The sequence below is a fragment of the Trachurus trachurus genome (genome assembly GCF_905171665.1).
Source record: "Trachurus trachurus genome assembly, chromosome: 21".
NCBI classification, from domain to species: domain Eukaryota; kingdom Metazoa; phylum Chordata; class Actinopteri; order Carangiformes; family Carangidae; genus Trachurus; species Trachurus trachurus.
The window spans coordinates 991,563-1,013,907 of NC_139899.1; the positions used below are offsets into that span (position 1 = coordinate 991,563).

Here is a 22,345-nt window from a genome sequence, read left to right on the forward strand (position 1 = left end):
CTAGCGGTGTGTAATAGAGCGCAGTAACTACAGGTGGAGTGCAGGCGAAAAGAGGCAGAGTGCAGTAACTGCGCAGTTACTGCGGTTTGGCTCAGTTTTGAGCGTGATTTTGTACAGGGAAACAGATACAGAGTGCAGTAACTGTAGTTACTGCGGTTTGGCTTAGTTTCAAGAGTGATTTTGTAGTTACTGCAATTTTTCATACCTCATATCTCTAAAACTGAGCAATATTGACCGCTGAAAATTTTACACAAGATAAAACATTTATTGACAAGTTAAATTTCACAAAAAAATCAATTTCGAATTTTCGGTAGTTACTGCGGTCTGGCTTAGCAGGGCAGTATAGCACGTATCGAAAGCTAATAAACTGAAGTGAATGGTTCACCCGTTGCTGACTGGCTGGTTACTTTACATTCAGTGTGTGTTTTGCAGCTGTGTGTTGAGGGCTTTGAGCATTTGAGGCCTCACATTTACACAGTGTTACCAGATCCCTACCAACCCCAGTCAGGGGACAGTCATGCCAGAATGAATATCACGCCAGAGCTGCCTCCGAGCACAGAGGGACGCATGATTAAGCAGACAAACCTCTGTTTTCCTTGGGAATGTCGTAGTAGAAGCTCCTTCGAACCTTTTTTTATATTTCAAAAGGAATGAAATGAAAACACTTTGCAATAAGATAATTACATTTTTTATCACACCACTTTCACTGTTTCTATATTGCAATATTTCTTCTTGCACCATGTTTGCTTCCAATATGTGTGTCTGACTTGGCTTGTCTCATTTCGCTTCTTATTTATGACACTGAAAAGCGGAGGCCGTCCAAGTGCTTCCATGAATCCACACCTACCAGTTTGGAGAGAGTAAGTAGTGCAGAAATGCTCTTGTTGTTGTTTGTCAGCAGTTCTCTCACGAACACTTGTCAAATCCAAAGAAGTGTCACTAAAAGAAAAATTACAGAGTGATGTGAGTGGAAACTTCTGGGCGTGCAGAGGTTTTGTGTGTAAGTTCCCATGACATAAAGGTGAAGATATGTTTGCTTTGGTTAGGTTTAGCCTAACCTTAGACTAACATTGAGCTAAGATTAGGCTAAGGCTTGAGATGAGAGTTTGGGCAAGTAGGACTTACTGTATGGTTAAGGTCAGGGTGAGCCGTGGCAATATGTGTGTGTATGAGTGTGTGTGTGTGTGTGTGTGTGTGTGTGTGTGTGTATGTGTGTACCCATGTGTTGCTGGGGTTACTAATGAAGTGTTGACATGAGGAGGGATTAGGTTGGGGGGCTGACATTGACAAATGTGATACTAAGTGGGTAAAGGTGTCTATGAATAAACTAACCCAAGTAAACAAATGCACACAGACATACACATACTCTCTCTCTCTCACACACACGCACACACACACATTTCTTGTGTTGCAGATTGCAGATCAGGGTCTACAGAGGGATATCCACCAGAAACAGGATACTGGGACCATTGTGATGAAGCAGAGCTTTGTCCAGTCTCACTTGTGCAGTCTGTGCTGGACTTATTTGATCACCCACAAGCAGAAAACAATCCAATGTTATTGTTTCTCCAACAGCTTGAACAGAGTGTTTATCACATTTCAAATATGTAACGTTTAGATTCCAATCTTTAATCAACTGCAGTCCCAAAACAATATCGAATGCTGTGTTTATTTGTATTCCTCCTTCAGTTAGGGAAGAAATCTAAATGGCTCTGACAATAGTTTGACGTGTCAGCAGGTCCATTCTTGTCAATTCAAATGACCTTAAATGTTTTGTTTTTCCTGGATTATGAAGATCTGAAATGCGGCCCAGTGTGGAGAAAAACCTCACTTAACTGATTTATTTTCAAATGTATCTTCAGGACAATCTTCTAATCCCTTATGAATGTAATAAAGCAACACTGTCCCAGAAATTACCTTCACATGCTTGAACTACTTTCCCAGTTATGATCTGGTGGCAGTGTAATCACTGGCTGGATTTTATTTAATGAATAAAGCACAGTCTTTGAGTCACCAGAAGTTTCCAGGAATGGATGGTCACAGCAGAGATGGCATTCACAGTCATGTACGGTTAGGATTTGGACAACTTAATCATTTCTTCTGAGAAGAAGATATTATCCTTCAGGTTTGGTGGAAAGCAAACACACTTGGGACATTTTCCCAATAAGCTCAGTATTAACCAGTTTACATCCAATGCAATGCAATTGCATTTCCTGTGTAAAGATGCATTGGTTGTTGCCGTCAGTCTAATTGTAGTTCAGCTCAACCTAATGCATAGATCTAAATAAACTGATTTCTTAATTTGCACAAAATAAATCAATAACTACCTGTAGTTTTGATAGGGATTGAGTCAAACATTTGCTGGTAGCATTATTAGAAATTTACATCCTTGGTTTTTGGACTTTGAAACCAACAAAACACGTAAAATCTTGTCATTTTGTCAATTGTAATATGCATTTTACATATTCTGACTTTTTAAGTTTCCATGGTGTTTTCTTGCTGAGCTTATATGTCCTTGAATGTGCATGAAGGTATGAGTCTCATTTAAATCAGAAAATATCATTGCTGATTGATGTGTTTACTGACTATACACTATACAGGCAAAACCTAGGACAAACTGTACATGAACTTTTATGTTATGCGCTGTGTACTGTGTGAGGCTGAAATTGCTAACACTTGCAAAAGTCCCCCAACAAAAGTCACCACTGATTTGTGATCAGAGTGACTCAAGACTTGGGTGTAAAGACAGACTTCTTTAATGTTGTGGCCAGAACTGTATCATATGAGACCACTCCTCACTGACTCTGGCCTTGTAACCTAATAATACATGCCAGTATGCCAGTTAGCTAGCAACGATCCAAGGGCGCAATTAATCATGCTGTGCAAAATATGGACGCTCTCACGGCCACATCTTTACAACTTTGTTCAGTTCTTCTGACACTTTGTTTTTTAAAATGTATTTATTTTTTAATATTATTCCTTTTTATTTTGTCCTATTAACAACTGCTTTTTGGCAGAGAGTTTGCTTTAAAAAGTTTGACAACTTGGCTGGGTCACACACATGGATCCTCGGCGTCCTTGGGCTGTTCAGCACATTTAATGGTAGTTTGAGGCCTTTCCCTGAAAACAAATCAAAACAAGTGTCTTTTGTTTTGGGGTTTAATAGATCAGGCACAATGGGCTGAGGAGGGAACTTTAGCAGTGGGAATAGTAGTGGGGTGAGTATCTGTGCTTCCATGTGTGTGTGTGTGCGTGTGTGTGCGTGTGTGTGAAAGAGAGAGAGAGAGAGTGCAAAAGCACACGTGTGTGTATTTGTATGCTTCCGCCCTACTTTCAGACGACTATTTCTTTTGTTGCCATTCAACAACTTCCCTCGATATGTTGATGGTAGGTCTGTCTCTGTCTCTAAGACTCGCGGAAGCTGAACTTGTTGAATGTTAACAAAATAATTGTTGTTTTATCTCAGTTAAAATGACACGGTTCTGCCGTGTTAACAGGAAGTAGAGCAGCAGACATTTATCCACGAACATGAGCAAAAAAAGACAATTATTATGTTTCACTGATGTGAAAAGAGTGAGGGAAAAAGAACTCATGGCAAAAATGCATTGTGATGGATGGAACCATGATCAAGGTAATATCTTCAAGCTCAAAAACATGAAACAGAAAATATACAGGTTATTACAATTTGGGTTTTATATTATTTTATCTTGCAAAAATAGCACTGTACCCAGTACTGTACCTGCATGGATCCCAGAGCAGTGGAAGAAACACAAAAACAGGGTCGATGAGATAAGATAAAGATAGACAGTCACCATGAGCACAGCATAAAAGGGATACTTCAACATTGTTGGCAAATTGGCCATTGCCATAATCCCTATAGTCATAGCAGTAGGTTTGTTACCTATAATTGTCAGTGCAAGCTATTTTTAGAACGGTGGAGCAGAGCCGTGAGCTGCTCAGAGCTACGCTACGGAGGCTCATGGGATTTCTTGGTTTCCCTCATCAAACTCATCAAATACAACAACTCCAAAACTCTCTCCTGGACAAGTTGTGAGCTGCACATTCACCACGCTATGAGATAATAATGGAATGTTACGAGACAGAGTTGTTTTCGAGGCAAATGCAGAGACTGCTTGCTGAAAAACTGCCCCTGACGGGAACGTGCATCAGCAGTTTTGCATGAATTTACCTCAAAAACAACTCTGTGAACTACTAGATTAATTCAGGAAGATGGTCTTTACTATGGGGTGGAAATTTGGGTTGTTATCTTGCCATCACTTTCTCTTGGTCAAACTAAATAGTTGTTTGCCATTCATCTGACCATCTTGGTATCTAATTTCACATTCACTATTTTAGTGATGCGTTACTTACCTTGGTGAAAAAGAATTGAATACAATCTTGAAAGGTGTGCGCTGAATGGCAGCCTGACTGTGTGCTTCATAATGATACTTTCTCTGCTCCCTTTGTGGCTTGATGTAAAATAGTAATCTCACTGAGTTTACTTAACATGGAGTTGTGATTCTCACAGTCACATCCGATCTGTGCTGCACTACCCTCCATTTGGGATTAGGTGTCTAAGTCCGTGTTTGATGAAAGGGCTTGGATGAAAACTAGCAGACACTTGTCTGCCGTCTTCAACCACCAGCATCGGAGGATTCCCCCGCTAAGTCATGTGCAAGTTCTTTCAAATCTCCTTTCATCTCCATCCCAGTGATGAAAAGAGCCACCATTACCTCTCTGAGAGAAAGCATTATGCCAGAGCACAAGCAGTGATTTGCAACCAATGCAATTATGCAGTGTAAACATCTGCATGCCATTTGTAAGCTTACGCCTTTAAATGCCCAATCATGATTTCCAAAAGTCACATTTAACGGTATGAGCTACAGGCAAATCAATGCACAAGCAAGCGAGGACATCTCCACTTGATCACTGATCATTTATTTAGACACAATGGCTGCACATGGGGAGACATGCAGAGAGGAAGAGAATACAACCTTTCTGCAGGGCCTTGAGGTTCTCAGAAATGCGCTGCACAGCGGTGTGACGGGGTTTGGGGATGGGGTGAGGTGCGTGAGCTGACGTTAGATGAAGCCATCCAACGTTGTTGGTCTAATTATGTAATAAAAGGGGCATAAATGCTTTGAAGTCCTAAGTGCATTTGTCAGTTTCTTTGAAGGCAAATAGTAATTGTCATGTTCACTGCCTCGCAAATCAAATTTCGTACACATGTTCCCTCCTCCCTGAAGTCAAAGTCTGTGCTGTCACTGCCACACCAACACACACACACACACACACTGAGACATACCACAACCTTTACGGCAGCCTTGATCTGCCATACAGGAACTGCTGGGCCCTCCACCCTTTCATGCCCTGCTTCAGTCACCCACATCTGGAGTTGGTCAAAGTCCTGAAGTCCCCAGGGAAAGATTTTGGTACCCCCACCCCCATCCCCACCAAAAAAAAAAAAAAAAAAAATCCCATTCTGTCTCCTCCTGGAATACATGTGGGAATAAAAATGACCAGACACCCCTCTGTGCAGATGCATGCAGAGCAAATAGCTAATTGTTAGCTGGTATCAAAGATTTCCAACCTTTACCTTTCCCAGGTGGTCCCGTAGTGTCTTCACCTCTGACTTAAGAGTTTATCATATTCTGTCCTCACCTTCAGTCTGTATATGCATTTGTGTTTAGCTGCATGTGTCTCAGGGGAGTCCATTCTGCCTTGAAGTGGTAATAAATGTAGGTTTTCCATAACATGTTGAAGCTTCCTCCAGGCTACAAATCTCTTCTTCCCAGTCATTTCAATAGAGAGCAGGTTCTACTAGATGTTATCCCCTCCCTTCTCTTCACCCCCCTTGAAGTTCAAACTCATGTTAAATGACTTCCTTGTTCCTGTGCAATCTTTTTGACTATGGTGTTGAAAACCAGGTGACTTGCCCTCGGGCCAAGCTTTATAAAGTCACATCCTGCATGCGGCATGAGATCCTTCGGGCTACCCTGGGCGTCTCAGACTTATGTCTAAGAGGTTTATCAGCTCGTGCCTCGGAGATTAGTCGGTGTTTACTATCAGGATGATTCCACTTCAAACTGCACATTTCAAGCCAATTTACCGGTCACTTACTCCTCTTCAAAAAAAGGCGGAACAGTAGAAATGAGAACCTCACCAGGATGCTTAAATGAATACATAACTTTATTTAAATAAATGCTTTGTCATAACAAAAAAAAAAGACAAAGGTTAAAAGAGTACATAAATTACAAGTTGAATAAATATTACACAGTGATATTCACTTTAATAATTTGAGATTTTTTGTCTTTTTTAAATATTTTTTTTTGTATTTATTTATTTGTCTTATGTAGTTCCAAATACTGACCTTTTTTTATTTTTTTATTTTCCCACTATCCTCCTGCCACCGATGGGTCTTATTTCACAAGCCAGTGAACACCAAATTATGAAAAACCAATCATGTTGTCTCATTACAACCAAAAAGTGTTATGTATTCAGAAAAACGCTGAACTGAAATTACTGTACTACTGAAGTATGATGAGAATAAAACCAAAGCAGGAGAGGAGAGACCTGAGGAAGTCACTGCTCACAACCAGGCGTGAGAGAAGATACATTTCTTGTTTTTCAAGAATCCTGAACCCCCCCAACCCAAACAATCAGAAATAAACACTTGGAACATCAGAATTCACACCTTTGATAACAGAGATTTCAGAATATTTGATGTTTTCATTCTCCACTCCTGGTTGCAGTGTTGCATTCCCCAGATTTCTTCGACTCTGACCTGATAAACTGTCTTGCTAACTGTAATCTAATGTCATGCAGTTGGTGACCCCCGTAATGGGGAAGTGGCTAGGCCCTGATTATGACCACTGCCCATGGTGCTCACTCTTCCTCTTCCCTCTCTCCTCTTGTCTCTTTTCCCCCTCTCTCTGTGCAGTAGGCCATGCAAACATCTCTAGCTGTGTGTCACTTTTCAAGCTCTTTTTTTGTTTCGTTTTTTTTTTTCCCTAAAAGATGTTTCTGTATCGGAGGTCCCAGGCATGGGCTGCACAGCCCCTGTCGACAAAAAAATATTACCTCGAAGCACCACCTTTACAAGGTAAGCACAAGATAACACAACATTTAGCTTTTGTGGCTGTTTTTTTTTTCTTTATTTGTTCCACTAACTTCATGATACCACATCTTAGGACGTCGTTGTGTGTCAATATCAATAGTGAGTAACTGAAATAAGTGCAAGCTGCTTTTTTTTTTTTTTTTTTTTTTTTCGAAAGTGGTCGTGGGGATTTGGTGTTTGGAAGAGGGGCTAAGTAGCCTTGATAATATATTCACAACCTGGAAACCATTTAGGATGCACGTATCATTTCCCTTTTGTTGCAGCAAAGGAAATTGTTAATTTACCTCCAAACATCCTTTGGCTTTCCCTCTCTGGCAATCATATACATTGGCATTCACATGAAAAAAAAAGGAAGTATCCTAGCTTATTGGTTGTCAAAGAAAGAGGGAGGTCTAACCGACTGCGGGATACGCAGCGTCATCCTAGTCCAGGATTTGCCCCGAGGTACAGGCTGAGATTATAAATGACAATTTTTTTTACAGGACCTACCACATTCATTGTCCTTCTCTTGCTCAGAACTAAAAACCCTAGACCTGTTTGTTGTTGTTTATCAAGTATCAAGCCCTGACCGGACGGGGAGTGGGGGAAGGGGGTTGGGGGTAGGGGGTTGAAGGCAGTCTGAGAAAACAAACCGTCCCCTATGATATCCATGTCACTTTCACGTCACTATTTAATGTATTTGCATGTAGAAAGGCACTGTGACTTACACACAGAGAGAGAACTCTACTTAAATGACCCTGTTATAACCTGTAGCATCATTTTTTGTTTGTTTTTCTCATGCTCCCCTTATAGGTAGATAACCTTTACATGGAGGCATGTGTGCAGAAGGGCTGCAGAGGGTTAGCTTCTTTGACTGCCCTATCATCACATGACTCTGGGTCAGGCTACAAGGACCTAATCAAATTCTTTACAGGCTAAAAATCTTTTTTTTTTCTTTTTTTTCCAAGCAAAATTACATCGTTGTCATACTTTTTTTTTTGTTTCTACAGGAAAAACAAACATTCAATAACTATATTTAAAAGTAATGTAATACACCATGGTTACACTGTAGTAGCAGTACTGAGGGGAAACCACTTGATAAAGGAACATGGCTCAAAAGTGGGTGGTCTTTTTACTTCACTGAAGGCAAAGGAAAAACAGCACAAACAAAACCATACAAAACTACACTTCACACAAACTGAATCAGAGAAGCGACCGGCCTTGACTGGCAAAGTTTTCTTGTTTTTTTTCTTTCTTTTTTTTCGATTACGCGCCGAAACTCGAAAAAGGTCAAACTGAAGCGGGGAAATCTATATTTCACCAGCAGAGCCAGCGCTCTCTATATAAGCTTTGTGTCGCCCTGCATGGCATTGTCTGTTCAAAATAGGCACAGTTGGCATATCAGGCTAGCTACATTGTCGAAGAGCCACTTACATAGGTTCATCTGTGACGATCTGCTCGCTCTTTTTTTACGAATGCTCCGTGTCTGTCCCGAGACGTGCTAAACAATAAAGAGAAGGCCAGCCCCAAGACCACTTCAAGCACTAGCAATACTTGTTGTGACAAAAAAAAAAAAATCAAAACAAAAGAGAAAGAAATTAGGACATTCTTTTTTTTGTTTTTTGTAATAGGCTCACTCCGTCATACACCAACATAGGCTGATACATACCACGCACTCGCACTGTATACATACATACTCACATTCATGCATGCATCGCTTTGTGAAGTTACACATATCTAAGCAGGTTCCCCTATTCATAAGTGCTCTGACAGAACCACATACCCAGATAGAGTCAACTGTTACAGCACATCTCTATCACTTGTTTCTTTCTTTTGGAAAACAGAAAAAAAAAATACTCAACAGCCAATCGTCAGTTCCACAGTAGCATCATGTTCCACAACCTAAAAATGGACCTGTTTCCAATCAATGTGCCTGATGCTTTTTTTTTTCTTTTCTCTTGAATTTGATTCTGTGTTAATGCTTTACATCATACAAAGTGTTGCATTGTAACCCCCGGCTTCTATAAAAAATATATCCGTTGTGTGCATATATTTTCATGGATCTGCGATCAGGGAAGCCGGCTCATACGAGGGCTCCCCGTGAGCAATGAGTCAAGAGATCTATTTAATCTTCTGGGATTTTCCCCCTCATTCGAAGACGAGTGCTTGGTCAACAACAGAAAAGAAAAGAAAAAAAATAGGTGTCTTTTGTTCAGCCTGTTCTTTCATTTGGATTTTTTTTCTTCCTTTTTTGTTCAATTAAAAAAACAACAAAAAAAGAATCTTGAAGTGAAAAGAGGGCGGAGCATACAGGTGTGATTCAGAGAGGAGGCGTGGGCCCTGGGTCACATGGTGGTTAGGGGGTGGGGGGGCGGTGATAAGGGGGTTCGAGGGTAGTCCTCCCCCTTTCACTCGTTGTTGTTGCTGCTCTCCAGGTCTTTACATTGAATGTCCCCTCCGCTGTAGTCGGTGCCGGGGAGCTGGATGCCGTACTTGTCCACGCACCAGCAGATGCCTCGTTTGCGGCCGCGAGATGGTTTACACTGTGGGTCAGAGGACAGGTGGAGGGGTTACACCAAGGTGAGGGTCTGCTCACCACAAAAACCTATGCAGATGTCTTCTTGCATAATAAACCAGTAGCTTAGAAACACAGAGGCTACAGCAGGAGTTTGCTTGTGTACCTTGGTTTGCAGTTTTCCTACCCTTTTGTGACTGAGCCTAAATGACAGTATATGCAATCCACTCTGGTGGGCTCTCTGACATTTTAAAGGGATAGTTCACCCAAAATTCAAATTTCACTCATTATCTACTCACCCACATGTCAACTAAGAGCTGTGAGAATTTTCAGAGTCCTCCGTGCCTTCTCTGAGTTACGGGGGGCTCCGCGCAGCAGTATTTGTCCATATAATGGTTGTGAATGGATACCAACTTTCTTCGTCCAAACAGACACACCAAAAAACATCCAAATACCTCCATACTGCTCGTCTGTAATGTCCCTCTTGTATTGAAGCCCCGACATGAGGAATTGTTCCGAAAAAAATTAAATAAGTATTTATTTTAAGCTTGTTTGTAGAGGAAGCTCCCAGTGTCTCAGTTCACTGCTCTTCCTGTGTCTAACCCTGACCGGCGGAACAATTTCTCATGTCGGGGCTTCAATACAAGAGGGACATTACAGACGAGCAGTATGGAGGTATTTGGATGTTTTTTGGTGTGTCTGTTTGGACGAAGAAAGTTGGTATCCATTCACAACCATTATATGGACAAATACTGTTGCGCGGACCCCCCCGTAACTCAGAGAAGGCACGGAGGACTCTGGAAATTCTCCTAGCCCTTAGTCGACATGAGGGTGAGTAGATAATGAGTGAAATTTGAATTTTGGGTGAAATATCCCTTTAAAGGTCTCATATTTTACACTTCCGTAACATTTTATAGGGTGTGTTGATCCATATATATATATATATATATATATATATATACAAGGGTGGGTGGTGGGACCAGGTGGGCAGGGGCTGGGATGCTGGGCTGAGAGTGGTCACTGTTTTTTGTGACATCACAAAGTCACAGAAGTCCTGACAGCAGTTTCTGAACATAAGCTGTGTGTATTTCTCTGTGGACTGAGGCTTTTATGCTTTCACAGTATAGAATTTAGAGCTGCTCAATAATCAAACACTTTATACAATGTGGCTTCTTGTTATAACTCACCTGCTTGCGTTTGAAAAACCCTTTTCTGTCACAGTTGGGGAGGTACAAAGACAAAGCCAATACACGAGAAGTGTCCTTCATCCCCTGAATGATACCGTCCAGTTTTCTTCTGCATGGACCCTTTGGAGTGAGACGGCACAGGGTTACAATCAAGCAGTACAGTCATTACAGGCCATTCTCCACTCAGATTACAATCTAAACATGTATAACAAGATGGAGCTATGCAGGGACTGAGTAGATGAGAGCAGCATCAGTAATGTCCTGATTCTACACATGGCGGCTTTAACTCATGATACAAAGATCAAACAAACATTAAACACTTACAAATTCAGGCTTGAATGGGTCAATGGGCAGAGGGGAGTAGTCCATGGCGGAGCCCATGAAGCGCTGCTTGCCCTGCTTCCTCTTTGCCTCCTTGCGCAGCGCGTGGACTTTTTTACTGTTCACAATGTCTTTAGGAAGGAGTGGCACTTTAGCTGGCTGCAGCTCCTCTGTAATCTCTGTGGTCATGGTGTCCTCGTGTTCTCGAGACTCACGATCTGCATCGAATCAATGAAAGACGGTGGGTTAATGTCATATTTTTAAACCTAAGCTGCAGCCATTGATTAATGCACCGTTGTCTCATGGGTTTGGCCGCCCAAACACAACAGCATTTTCAGAGATCATGACATGATGTCATGTGTCAGGTCTACAATTCTCAGTGTGTAATTTAACATCAATTTGGTTGAAGTTAGTGAAGGAGTAGATACATATGTGGTGCAAAATGACACAGCAATGACGCTCCAAATGATAAACTGGGAACTGGTAAGTTATTCATACATCAGCTGATCAGACCAGGCTGGGTGAGCATTTAAAAATATTTAACTTAACTGAGCAAATATTCATCACTATTGTGATGTAATGTGTAAGTGGATACATAAAGGAGTTAATGTTCACTGTCTTTCTCTCTCTGTTTTGGTCTCCTTCCATTGGCTCTTTAGCAGCTAAACGATCCATTTCCTTCAGTAGCTTGTATTTATTTCAATCTGAGCTTTGGTTCTGGCATAGTAAACAACATACTGTATTGATCAGAGCGTTTTCACTGAGAACAAATGTCCTCCAATCCACAGCTGGAACCAACACTGATCACAGAAACAAAACAATAAAGTTGTGCGCCGTAAAACCAAAACATGGAACTGAAAGTTATTCAAATGCCGAACAGAGCTGAAAGGAAACGCAAAACCTTCAGTAGTTCACACTCATTCATTTTCACCAGTTTGTTAGAACTAAAATACCGACTCGTGCACTTTTAAAGAAATGTCATCATCTCCGCTCATGCACAATATGGCAGGATAAACTGTATTTCGAGGCCTTCAAACAAGTAGTTGTTTCTTGTTGCGCTACTTTTCAAATTGCATATTTGTTTATTTCATCACCAGGGTTATTTCATATGAAACCGGTCTTAAAGTTTTATTTGAACCAGAATGTAAGATTCCGGAATGTGAAACATCTCCACAACATCTAAAACCGGTCATTACAGAGCCATAATCCAGCACTAAGATGAACCAGTAAAACTCTAACTGAAAAAGAAATCAAAAGGTAAAAAAACAAAAACAAATCCAGAGTCTTAATTCCAATGCTTATGTCCATTTCCTCCATGCATATGGTCAAATCAAGCCTCCGACTTAAATACAGCGCCAGGTGCTTTCCCGTGGTTTGTCCCACCAAATGTTGCTTAACATTTGTTTACAGAGGCTAAGATCAACAGCTGATGAACTCAGCCACAATACAACTGGAGCTAACCTCATCCCCCGCCATCTCCAGCTCCCCGTAATACCTACTTACAACAGTTACTGAGAGGTGATACTCAAACATCTATCACACAACGCTGATTACAGCTGATCTGGCCTCAATGGGAAACTGAAAGAACCTAAATATTTAGATATTCGTCCCGGAATCTACACACAACCCCCCCCCCCCGGAGATCCTTAGTAAATGAGCGAGACAAAAAAAAATCACATGTAAACACAGGTACCAATGAGCCACACTCAGACCTCTCCCACTTGGGAAAACCGCATCACACGTCGCACCCGTCGACGCTGTGCCTGGAAAATCTGCTAACACATTATCTGGAGCTGCTGAACTGCAACAGCAGGGACCGAGACCTCGGAGTGTAGTAACTTTATGGCGACGTGTCCCCACATTAAAACTGATTCAAATGTCAAGCTGGGGAAAATCTAGTCGCTCGGCGGACTCGTATAAATGCTTCTACATTTCTGTCACATTTTATGCAGTTAACTTAAGACGTGATCCCAGCTCCCCCCAGGGGGCACCATAGTCTCAGAGATCTGAAAGTCCCTGTTGATAGGATATTCACAGGTTGAGGTCCTTTATCCCTAACCTTGCCCCCGACCCCCCCCCCACCACCCTTCCTCTCCTATCTTTGGGGCTCAGCCTCTTAAGCCTGAACCCCCAGCCAGAGGTTCTTTCAGGCCACAGAAAGAAGCCACTCTGCCCCCACCACCACCACCACCACCCTCCCCCCCCTCCCACCTTGGCTTAGCTGTACCATAAGTACAGAGTTATTGTGGGGACTTTGCCAGGCCCCAACTGGCTGAAGTGGACGGTGCCAGTGGATGACCCTGGTTATATTTATCTGACAAGGAAACCCGCCGTGGTGCACGGGGCCAGACGCACTGAACCAGAGAGGAATGTTGGCCCGGCCGACTATAGGGCCAACTGTTGCTGAAAGACAAATCAACCTCCCCGTATATACTACTCATGCGTTTGCTCGCGTACACGAAATAACGTCGGAAAATGTGATTGAACAAGTCGTATATAGCCGTGAGCCGCTGCTTGCTTGCTTGCTGCACGCCGGCTGGCAGCGTCGGCGCACACAGCCACCGTGGAGAAAGAGGCAGCGAGACGTAACAAGGACAACGAGCTCCGAGAAACTGATGTTCAAAGAACCTGACACAGCATGAGCGTCTGGAGTTTCTGGGAGGGGAGGAGGGGAAATGGAGGGGAGTGTGGGGGTGGAGGGGTGGGTGGGTGATTACCAGAATTGGGTCTTTGGCTTCTGTGCTGCACTGCCATCTCTTTGAAATTAATCTCACAACTCATGACTTGGCAGGCCTTGGTTTGTGTTTAGATATGTCCTTGTGTCTCCCCACTCAGACTACGAGGCTATTACTTGCTATAAATAAATACGTCAAACAAGCATTCCTATGTACACCATGCATGCGACCACTGGAAAAAACTCTTTATTTCTGCTTGTACAGCCCAATGATTTCTCAGGGCACTTGATTAAAATGCCACATAATTGGCAGTGAAAAAAAAAAAAAAAAACAGACTATGTTTTTTTAGCATGCATTCTTATTTCATGTGTAATCTCATTTGAGCATATAAATGGCCAGACTAAGAGAGGTCTGAGCCATGGCACATCAATTATTCTCACTTCACACAAGTCAGTCACTTTGAAAAAAACCCCCAAAAAAACAGTGTCCTCTGAGAACAATGTCAGAAATGGGGGCTCTTAAAAATTCATATAGCTTTTGTAAAAGACAATAGTGTCTGACTTCTTTTCTCCTCTGCTTAGAGAAAAAAAAATCACTAAATTCATCTCTTCAGAAGTGGTCTCTTCAGTGCAGCCACAAAAACTCAGTTTTTCCATGCTCAGGGTACCCAGCTTGTAAAGGAGGCTTAGAGGGGTCTGTGTTTAACTCCTGAAACTCAGCCAAGGTGCTGGACCGGAGCCAAGTGAGCCAAGTCATGTGCGGCTCCCTCCATTCAGCTGAGCCCAAAGCTGTGCTGTACTATCTCTCTCCCCCTCGCTCCTAAAGATTTCATTAGGACGAGAGGAGCGGAGAAGCCAAAGGAGGTGCACCTGATACTTCTCTCTGTTTAAAAATTAACATCTGCACACAATTATGCTTCATGAATATCCCAAGTTTCTTACAGGCGGCAGTCCAAGCATGACAGATAAGCTACCCCTTCTTTGGATTTTTCTCTCCACTGGATCTGTAAGACTATAATAATACCATTTAGATAAAAAAAAAAAAAGAAAGAAAACAAAGCAAAAACTGGACAATAGATTCTCCCACCTCTCGTTGGATTTCCCGGCATTACACCACGTTTATTTCATCCTGCCTTTGATTAAGTCAGTTACTGTGCAGCATCTGAAATTACATCTTTACAAGAAGTAAGAGAGTAGTGAATAGCGGTGCTGTTTAATCTCAACAGGGGGTATGACAAGATAATTGTGGGGATGAAATGAGCCTGAGGGCCCTGTGTCTTATAAAGCACAACGCTAGTAAACCATCCTTTAGCCTCAGACTGCCTCAGCTACTTAATATTTGAAAGAGGGCCATGGCCTGATAACCCTGCAGTTTCTAGAGCAGAAAGGGAGGTGTGAACAACCCGCTGGAGTTGTGTAAGTCTGTGCATGTGTGTGTGCAGTGGCAGAAAACTTGATGGTCCTGATGGCCAAGAGAAATGGGTCAGAGAGGCTTTTTTTTTTTTCAAAACTGTGGCAAAGTTACAACTGCTAGGAGGGAAGGGGACAGATGCAGTGATAAAGTTAGCAACACAAATTAACTAAAATAAAAGCATGACTGGGCAGAATCCACTGAGTTATGTCCTTTGCACATGACCTGACAGAAGTGCACGAAGCCCCTGTTACATTAGAGCGACAAGTTACTGACTGCTAAAGCAGAAAGAAAACTTTATCAAATGTTCTCCAGAAAGAGTCAAGGAATTGTGTTTTGAGACCTTACAGTATGTCCTGTTGTTTCTCTGGAATTTTTGTTGTGCATGCTCTCAATCAGCCACTGAATATGCAGGAAATAACTCTTCCCATGGTATTGTGCACACAGAATATGTTCATTGCAATCAAAAAGTTTCCTGCTTTTCTGAATGCAGGGTATAAATAGCAACAAGAACAATTCAAGGATTATAAATCACAAAACAGGGACTTATGAGAGGATGCACGATCCGTCCAAGTGGGAAATGCTCCTATAGGTAAGCAAACTTTCTGACCTGTTTACAGCTCCCACAGTGTAAATAAACGCTCCGTCTGCACACATAAGAGCGGCCATGTGAAAAGCACATTATCAGAGCGAGGCGCGCGGCGCTTCTACTGTACATTCCTAATTTTGGTCTGAGGTCTCGTCCCACATCTGAGTTTGGGTTTGCAACAAGCCGCACGGACGGACGCAACCTCTTTTTTTGGGTCAGCGTCGCCACAACACAATTGCTGGGTGTGACGATGTTCTGACTCCCCCCCACCCCCCCACCCCCACCCCCACCCCGGCAGCAGGAGGCAGCTATTTTGGCAAAAGCGAAGTGGCACTGAACAAGGCAGGATATAAAAGAAACATCAGGGAGGTGTAAAAGTAGCTTCAAGGATGAATTTGCATTCAACACTTTTGTGTGCGATTTGACTATAGCCTCACATCACCAGAGGAGAAGAGCCTGTTGTCTGTTAACTGCGAGTTTTGTCTGCATTCTGGTTCCCGTCTTCTAGCGGATCCGGAAATCACCAAATTCACCAAAGTAAAAGTGTTGACCAACATAAAACTTATAAAATAGACATTAACTTGTAATACAATAAAAGAAAAAGGTTAACTCAATGGCTCTGGGACTTTCTTGTAAATTATATTCCTTAAAGCAGATATCAGCTTCACGGCCGTTTCGGCTAATGCTGCGTTCAAGGCAGGCTTTTGAAACCGTAAGTTACAGCTTCAAGTCACAACTACGACTTGGTAGCGTTCCAGGTAACCCGTAGCTCGTGTTTTTACCATCCTGTTGTCTGTGAAAGTTCCCTATAACGGCCACTCGTAACTTCCGACCCGTGAACTCGTACCAGATCGAACTGGTATGACTTCACAGGAAGGAAAAACACAAAGTACGAGTTTCTTTGAACGCACCATGAGTTAGCAGCCCCCGCCCTGGTCAGGCATCAATTGGTCCTCGTGCTACGTCACCACATTCACGCGCATCCCTTGGCTGCACACACAGCCCTTCATGCCGTTCTCTCTCCTCATTGGATAACACTTGTATCCCACAAGGAAAATTTTCTCCTCGGGTTACAGCAGAGCAGAGTGACGGAGAGACTCGTGTTTAGGCTGAAATACTTCATGTAAGTGATTGCTGACGGAAAATAGGACTATTTAGGACTTATATTAACAAAAACATTCCACTGATATCTGCTTTAACTTAAAGAGTTTAACCGCATTTTATTAGCTTGGTGCTTTTATTTTGACGGAAAGGCCTGTCTCTCTCACCCTGGATCCGGTTGCTTACCAAAACAGTGAGTCAATGGCCCCAGACTAGATTTGACGGTATGATGGTGCTACAAATTCAAAAATGACCCTTGTTTTAGGGCGATTAGGGTTAGGGTTAGGGTTTTTGGTCTTTTTTTCTCTTGAAAAATGCAATATCACAGTTTCCAACCTCGCCTGAAGTTCGGAGGAAGCGGTACTCAACACAATGATGAGCCTGTGAGCTGACACTGGGCACGACAAAAGGTTCAGCTGTCTCATATTCAGTGTTTCTGAGAAGTCACCGGAGCCTCCACCCAAACTTAAGAGGACTGTTTTTTTTTCTCTTTCTTTCTCTCTTTCCTTTGTGCTGCTAGCGATCGGACCTTTCAGAATCTCCGCTTCACTGAAGTGATCCCGCTCCCGGCCAGGTGTCGGCCACGCAGCGGGCCGGCGCGAGATCACAGCGCACAGGTCACGTCTGAACACGTGACATCATTCTACAGCCCAGCATGCGGCCTGTCCCCCTGCCTATTTTGAATCGCATGCCTCGCAGCGCGGAGAGAGGGACGACAGCGAGTGTTGATTTCTCTCACAGCTGCTGCCGCCGCCGCCACCGGCAGCAGGATGGGTGTCAGTGACCAATAAGCAGGACAAATATCTCTCTTAAGTTTTATAGGCAGAAATCGAGGCAAGTGTGCCAAGCAGGGTTATTGGCTTGCCAAGGATAGCGCCAAAGCGTGTGGGTCCTCCCCTGCTGATCAAACAAAACCACACACAGGCAAAACCAGCTCTACATCAACGGTCTCAGTGTCATATCTAAGAAGCAGCTTCTCTACCTTCACACTTTCCATGAATTGTGTGTTTTTTTTTCTTTTCTTTTCTTAAAGTCCTCATGTGATATCTTGACAAAATGACCTTTCCAATAATTCTCCCTAGCACCTGCAGCAGATCAGTTGCAGCATGCTAAGCTTTCACTGCACTGTCTCAGATGTTCAAGGTGAGACGGATGGAAAGCCACATGCAGTCTTTCCTTTCACATGAGCCCATCATGAAGCTGTCAGGCAGCTGGGACCACACGTGACCGGGGCTATATCCAATGTGGCATGTCTGTATGAGCACGCAACGTCCAACACAGCAGACGGACTAATGACAACCAGCCAACGGGCTCGTTTTTTTTTTTTTTTAAGCATGTATACGGTCAAGTAGAAGAATCAGTGTATATATATTTTTTTCTTTTCTTTTCTTTTTTTTTTAACGCTCACTTCGTTTCCTCAGCTACGACCCAATAACCAGCTGTGTCAGTGATGATGTGGACGTGGAAAAAGCAGATGGGGATTCTCAGAGTGGAAGTTCTCTCTAAAAGTATGTGATGACAACTGATTCTGCACGCTGCTTAGAAATGTGAAGGTAACAGTGTTAGCATACATACATGCATACATACATGAGGTTCCTCTGGCAAACATTAAGCAGGAGGAGCCTGCAGTCGCTCTGAATGTACATAATATATTAATGACAAATACATGTGACATGTGAAAAACCCACTGAAAGAAGTCAGATGGTTATTTTGGCAACAGGTTCAAGCTGCATCTTCAGAGCCAAGACAAATGTAAGGTATTAGGCCTACAGCGAGCGGGTTTCCCGTTGCTATGCTAATAAGGAAGCCATAGCGTTTCTGTCCATGTGTGAGTGGAGTATTCTGGATTTTGGAGCCACTCCCTAATCATCTTTTGTTTCTTGGCACAGAGCAATCTGTTCAAACATAAGGCCCCTTTCAGGAGCCTGAAGGACGAGGGGGCCTGCTGCCATGAAGTCATATCTGTTGGCAAGCTCCACGGGTTCTGATTCACTCGTGGGGGCAAGGGGTAGGGGGGCTGACAAAAATCTGAATGCCCCCACCCACCCACCCACCCCCACACTCCTACGGCGCACATACCACCTCCAGTGTTTTACAATACACGCAACTCCTGGGATCACAACGTGAATTAATGCACCGCAACCCAGACGCAGAGTGATGGGCCATTTTTTTCTTGGGTGGGAGGGGGAGCTGTAGGATAGCAAAGATTCCTCTCTCCCATTGTTAACCCCCACCCTCCTCCTCCTCCTCCTCCCTCTCACCCCCCAGTCAATATTTAGTATAGGCTGCAGCTCTCATGGCCTCCTGAGTGTGGCGGACACTTGAGCTCCTCCTCCTCCTCCTCCTCCCTGTGTTTGCCTTGCTCAGCTGGTACAGCGCACAGACAGCTGCAACCCCACACCACAGGAAACCAGAAGCTCACCTCAACAGTTCCCATCGAGCGGAGCTGTTTGACAGAAGGCCCTTCAGAGGAAAAAAAAAAAAAAACAGAGAGAGAGAGAGAGAGAGCCCGGAGGCATTCTGCTGAATCACTGCGTTGTGACTGGGCGCCCAATGAATGCAGCGCCAGAGGCAGGAAAAGATGCTCTGATTACCTCTGTGGGCCAACAAAGAAGTTAGGTTCTCTCTCTGTCTCTCTGTGTGTGTGAGTGCAGAGTGAGACAAAACTGCCAGAGGTGTCATCACTCACAACAATGCAAACCCAGACACCCACACAACCCCGCCCAAGTGCACGTGAAAGTAAACACGCACACGCATTTGAAACATAGAGAGCTGTGCAGCTTCACAGTTGGTGATCAATGCTTTGCAAAAACTTCATTGTGCTTTTTTCACCGACCCACTTCTGGTCTAAATGTCATTAAGACAGAGAGGTGAGGCTCTGCTCTGGCTGCAAAACACCCTAATGATTCTGTCAACAGCCAGAATGAGTCCACAGTGGTCGCCTATTTTATAGAATGAGGCATATGGCCAAAACCTTTTGTGGCTACCACCTACTTATCTACTTGTTGACAAGCTGCTAAAACTCTTGAGTGACAGTCAGTGGAACCTCTCCACTGCACCAAGAAAATGTCTTTAATCATTCAAGGCTATTGGCTCTGGCTTGTTCCCACTCCGTCTGTCTGTCTGTCTGTCAGACTGTCTGTCTCTCTTTTCTGCCTCTTTTTTTTTCTTTCTTTCTCCGCGTCTCCCTCTCACGCACAGGCGACAGATTTAGTGGTAATCCGACTCTAAACACCAGCCCGCGAGGACCTAAATCTATCTCAATTCTGCATCCACCAGGGGAGTGTACAGTATATAGGCTATACCCGACGTTTGCACCTCCGCTCATTCATGCGTCCTTTCCTCTCTCCGCCTGGACCGCGTCCACATCTCGAGTGGTTTGGTTTGGGTGTGCGAGCGATATTGGGAATGAAAGACGTGAGAGCTTGAGTGCGCTCCGGCGTGAGGATGGAAAATCGCGGCTTGTTTGACAGACACTTGTTAAATTGTTGGATATTAAAGGCGGTAATTTGCAGAATAAGCTCCACTTTAGGGGGTTCCACATTTTTCCCTCTCAATATCCCTCATATAAATAAGCACTAGCTGGCTCACTGACAGACCCCTCCAGATAAAGTTTTTTTTTTTTTTTTGTCCCGCGTCTGAACAGTTTATGATTTTGCCAAGATCAACAGACAGAGAGAGAGAGTGGGGGAATTCTTAAAGGAAATGCGTTTAATAATTGAAATGTAAATATTTTAGAAACCGTGGGGGCTGCTTGGCTCCGTGTCAACCTCTCTTGGGTCGAACCAAACCGCAATTGGACAGCCACTGTCCCGCTCTACAGGCTCTATCAGCCGGGGATCGCACCATGTGCGCTTCCCGCAGCGGAGCGTCGATCCGCCCCGCTGTAGATTACCAAGCACCGGGCACACGACCAGACTTTCTTTCCTCTCGTGTCATTACTGTACAAGACTCATAACGCGCAGCCTGAACACTATTACTGTACAGCTGGATGCGGAGCCTGCGGCCATCAAGGTGTATACAGGCTGTCCGCCGCCAGTATATTACAGCTACGTCTCCCACAAAGCCCCGGGAGAGGAGAAGCAGGAATAAGCTCCTGCAGCCAGTTTAATCAAGTCAGTGGATAAAAGTTAATCAGATGGCACCTCAAACCATCTGTCAAACAAACGGTCTGTCAGAGAGCACCGGCACCGGCTACTGAGACACAGCAGTGTGGATTGTTTTAGTGTGAGGGGAGGGAACCGGCTGTGGCTGAACGTGGAAGAAACATTAGAAAAATAAATAAAGAAAAAAAAAAGCTTTATTTTAATAGACTAGAAGCTGTTGGCTCGAGCGTGGCAGATACTCTGCGGAGTGCCAGCAGACATTACAAATACCACACTCACAACAGTGGATTCCCGCATGGGACAAGATGTTATTAAACACGGAGCCACAGAGGAAGACTCCTGCGCTATAGAGGAGACTTTTGCAGACCTAAACAGTGATATTGCAAAGCCTGCATGGCCCCCCCACCTCCCTCCCCTCCCTCCCCAGCAGCATGCATTTCATTTCATTCAGCTGAGCCAGTCAAGCCGGAGCGGGTCTTACCTATGGGCGGGTGAGCAGGTTTGTATCCTTTCTCGTTGGTGCACACTCCCCTGCCGTGGAGAAGGGCGTGCAGGGGCTTCTCCTCCCCGCTCCTCGGCAGGCAGCGGAGGCCCTGGGTGCAAGTCCCGGTGTAAACGCCGCACGCCTGTCCCTCAGACAGGGCGCACGTTAGGCAGCAGCCGCAGCCCGGCTCCTTGACCAGCTGGCAGCCGACCGGGACCGGAGGGCACATGGACAGCGCCTTCTGGTCACAAGGCTCGCACGGTACGTATGAGCCCAAGCACCCGGACAGCCCCAAGATAAATGTCACCAAGAGGCAAAAACTGAGAATCATCGTTGGTCTTCTCTTCTTGTTATAGCATAAAACCTCAAATGCGAAGAGGAGGGGAAAAAAGGTAGACTGGTCTAATGGACACAATGCCTCAGTCAGATAATCCGATTTTTAAAGCTAAAGCCAAGAGTCTTTATCCAAGAGTGTTGCTATCTATTAAAAAAAAAAGAAAAAAAAGGAAAAAAGAAACATAAATTACAGGCTTGGAGCTGTGCACCGTGCAAAAAAAAAAGTTTCAATTCAATTACAAATATGTGTGCTATATTTTTCCCGTACTGTCCTCTGCAGGAGCAAAGCGGTTCTTTGCACAAAATATCAACTTCTCTCCCCCCTTCAGCTTGGACTCCAATACTTTCTCCACCAGAGGTTTCCTGAGCAGACTGATCAACTTGAGAGCTGCCTTGCCTTTTTAAAAACAGCCGAGCCCAAACCCCTAACTATGAATACGCTAAACAGCAGGGAAGGGAGGCGCACTTGTTCCACGGCTTGGCAGGCGGCCAAACACTTTTTTTTTCAGCAGCAGCAGCGGCAGC

General features: G+C 43.9%; 1 protein-coding gene across 1 annotated transcript; it reads right to left on the reverse strand.

The window, feature by feature from the left end:
* Positions 1–6,270: 6,270 nt before the first annotated feature.
* On the reverse strand, positions 6,271–22,205 carry igfbp5b (insulin-like growth factor binding protein 5b). The gene is made up of 4 exons (XM_083996757.1): positions 21,482–22,205; positions 11,123–11,337; positions 10,799–10,918; positions 6,271–9,639 (listed from the first exon to the last, which is right to left on the reverse strand). Exons 1-4 carry the CDS (start codon positions 21,813–21,815, stop codon positions 9,505–9,507), a joined length of 804 nt encoding a protein of 267 aa, XP_083852883.1. The 5' UTR covers positions 21,816–22,205; the 3' UTR covers positions 6,271–9,504.
* Positions 22,206–22,345: the final 140 nt, after the last annotated feature.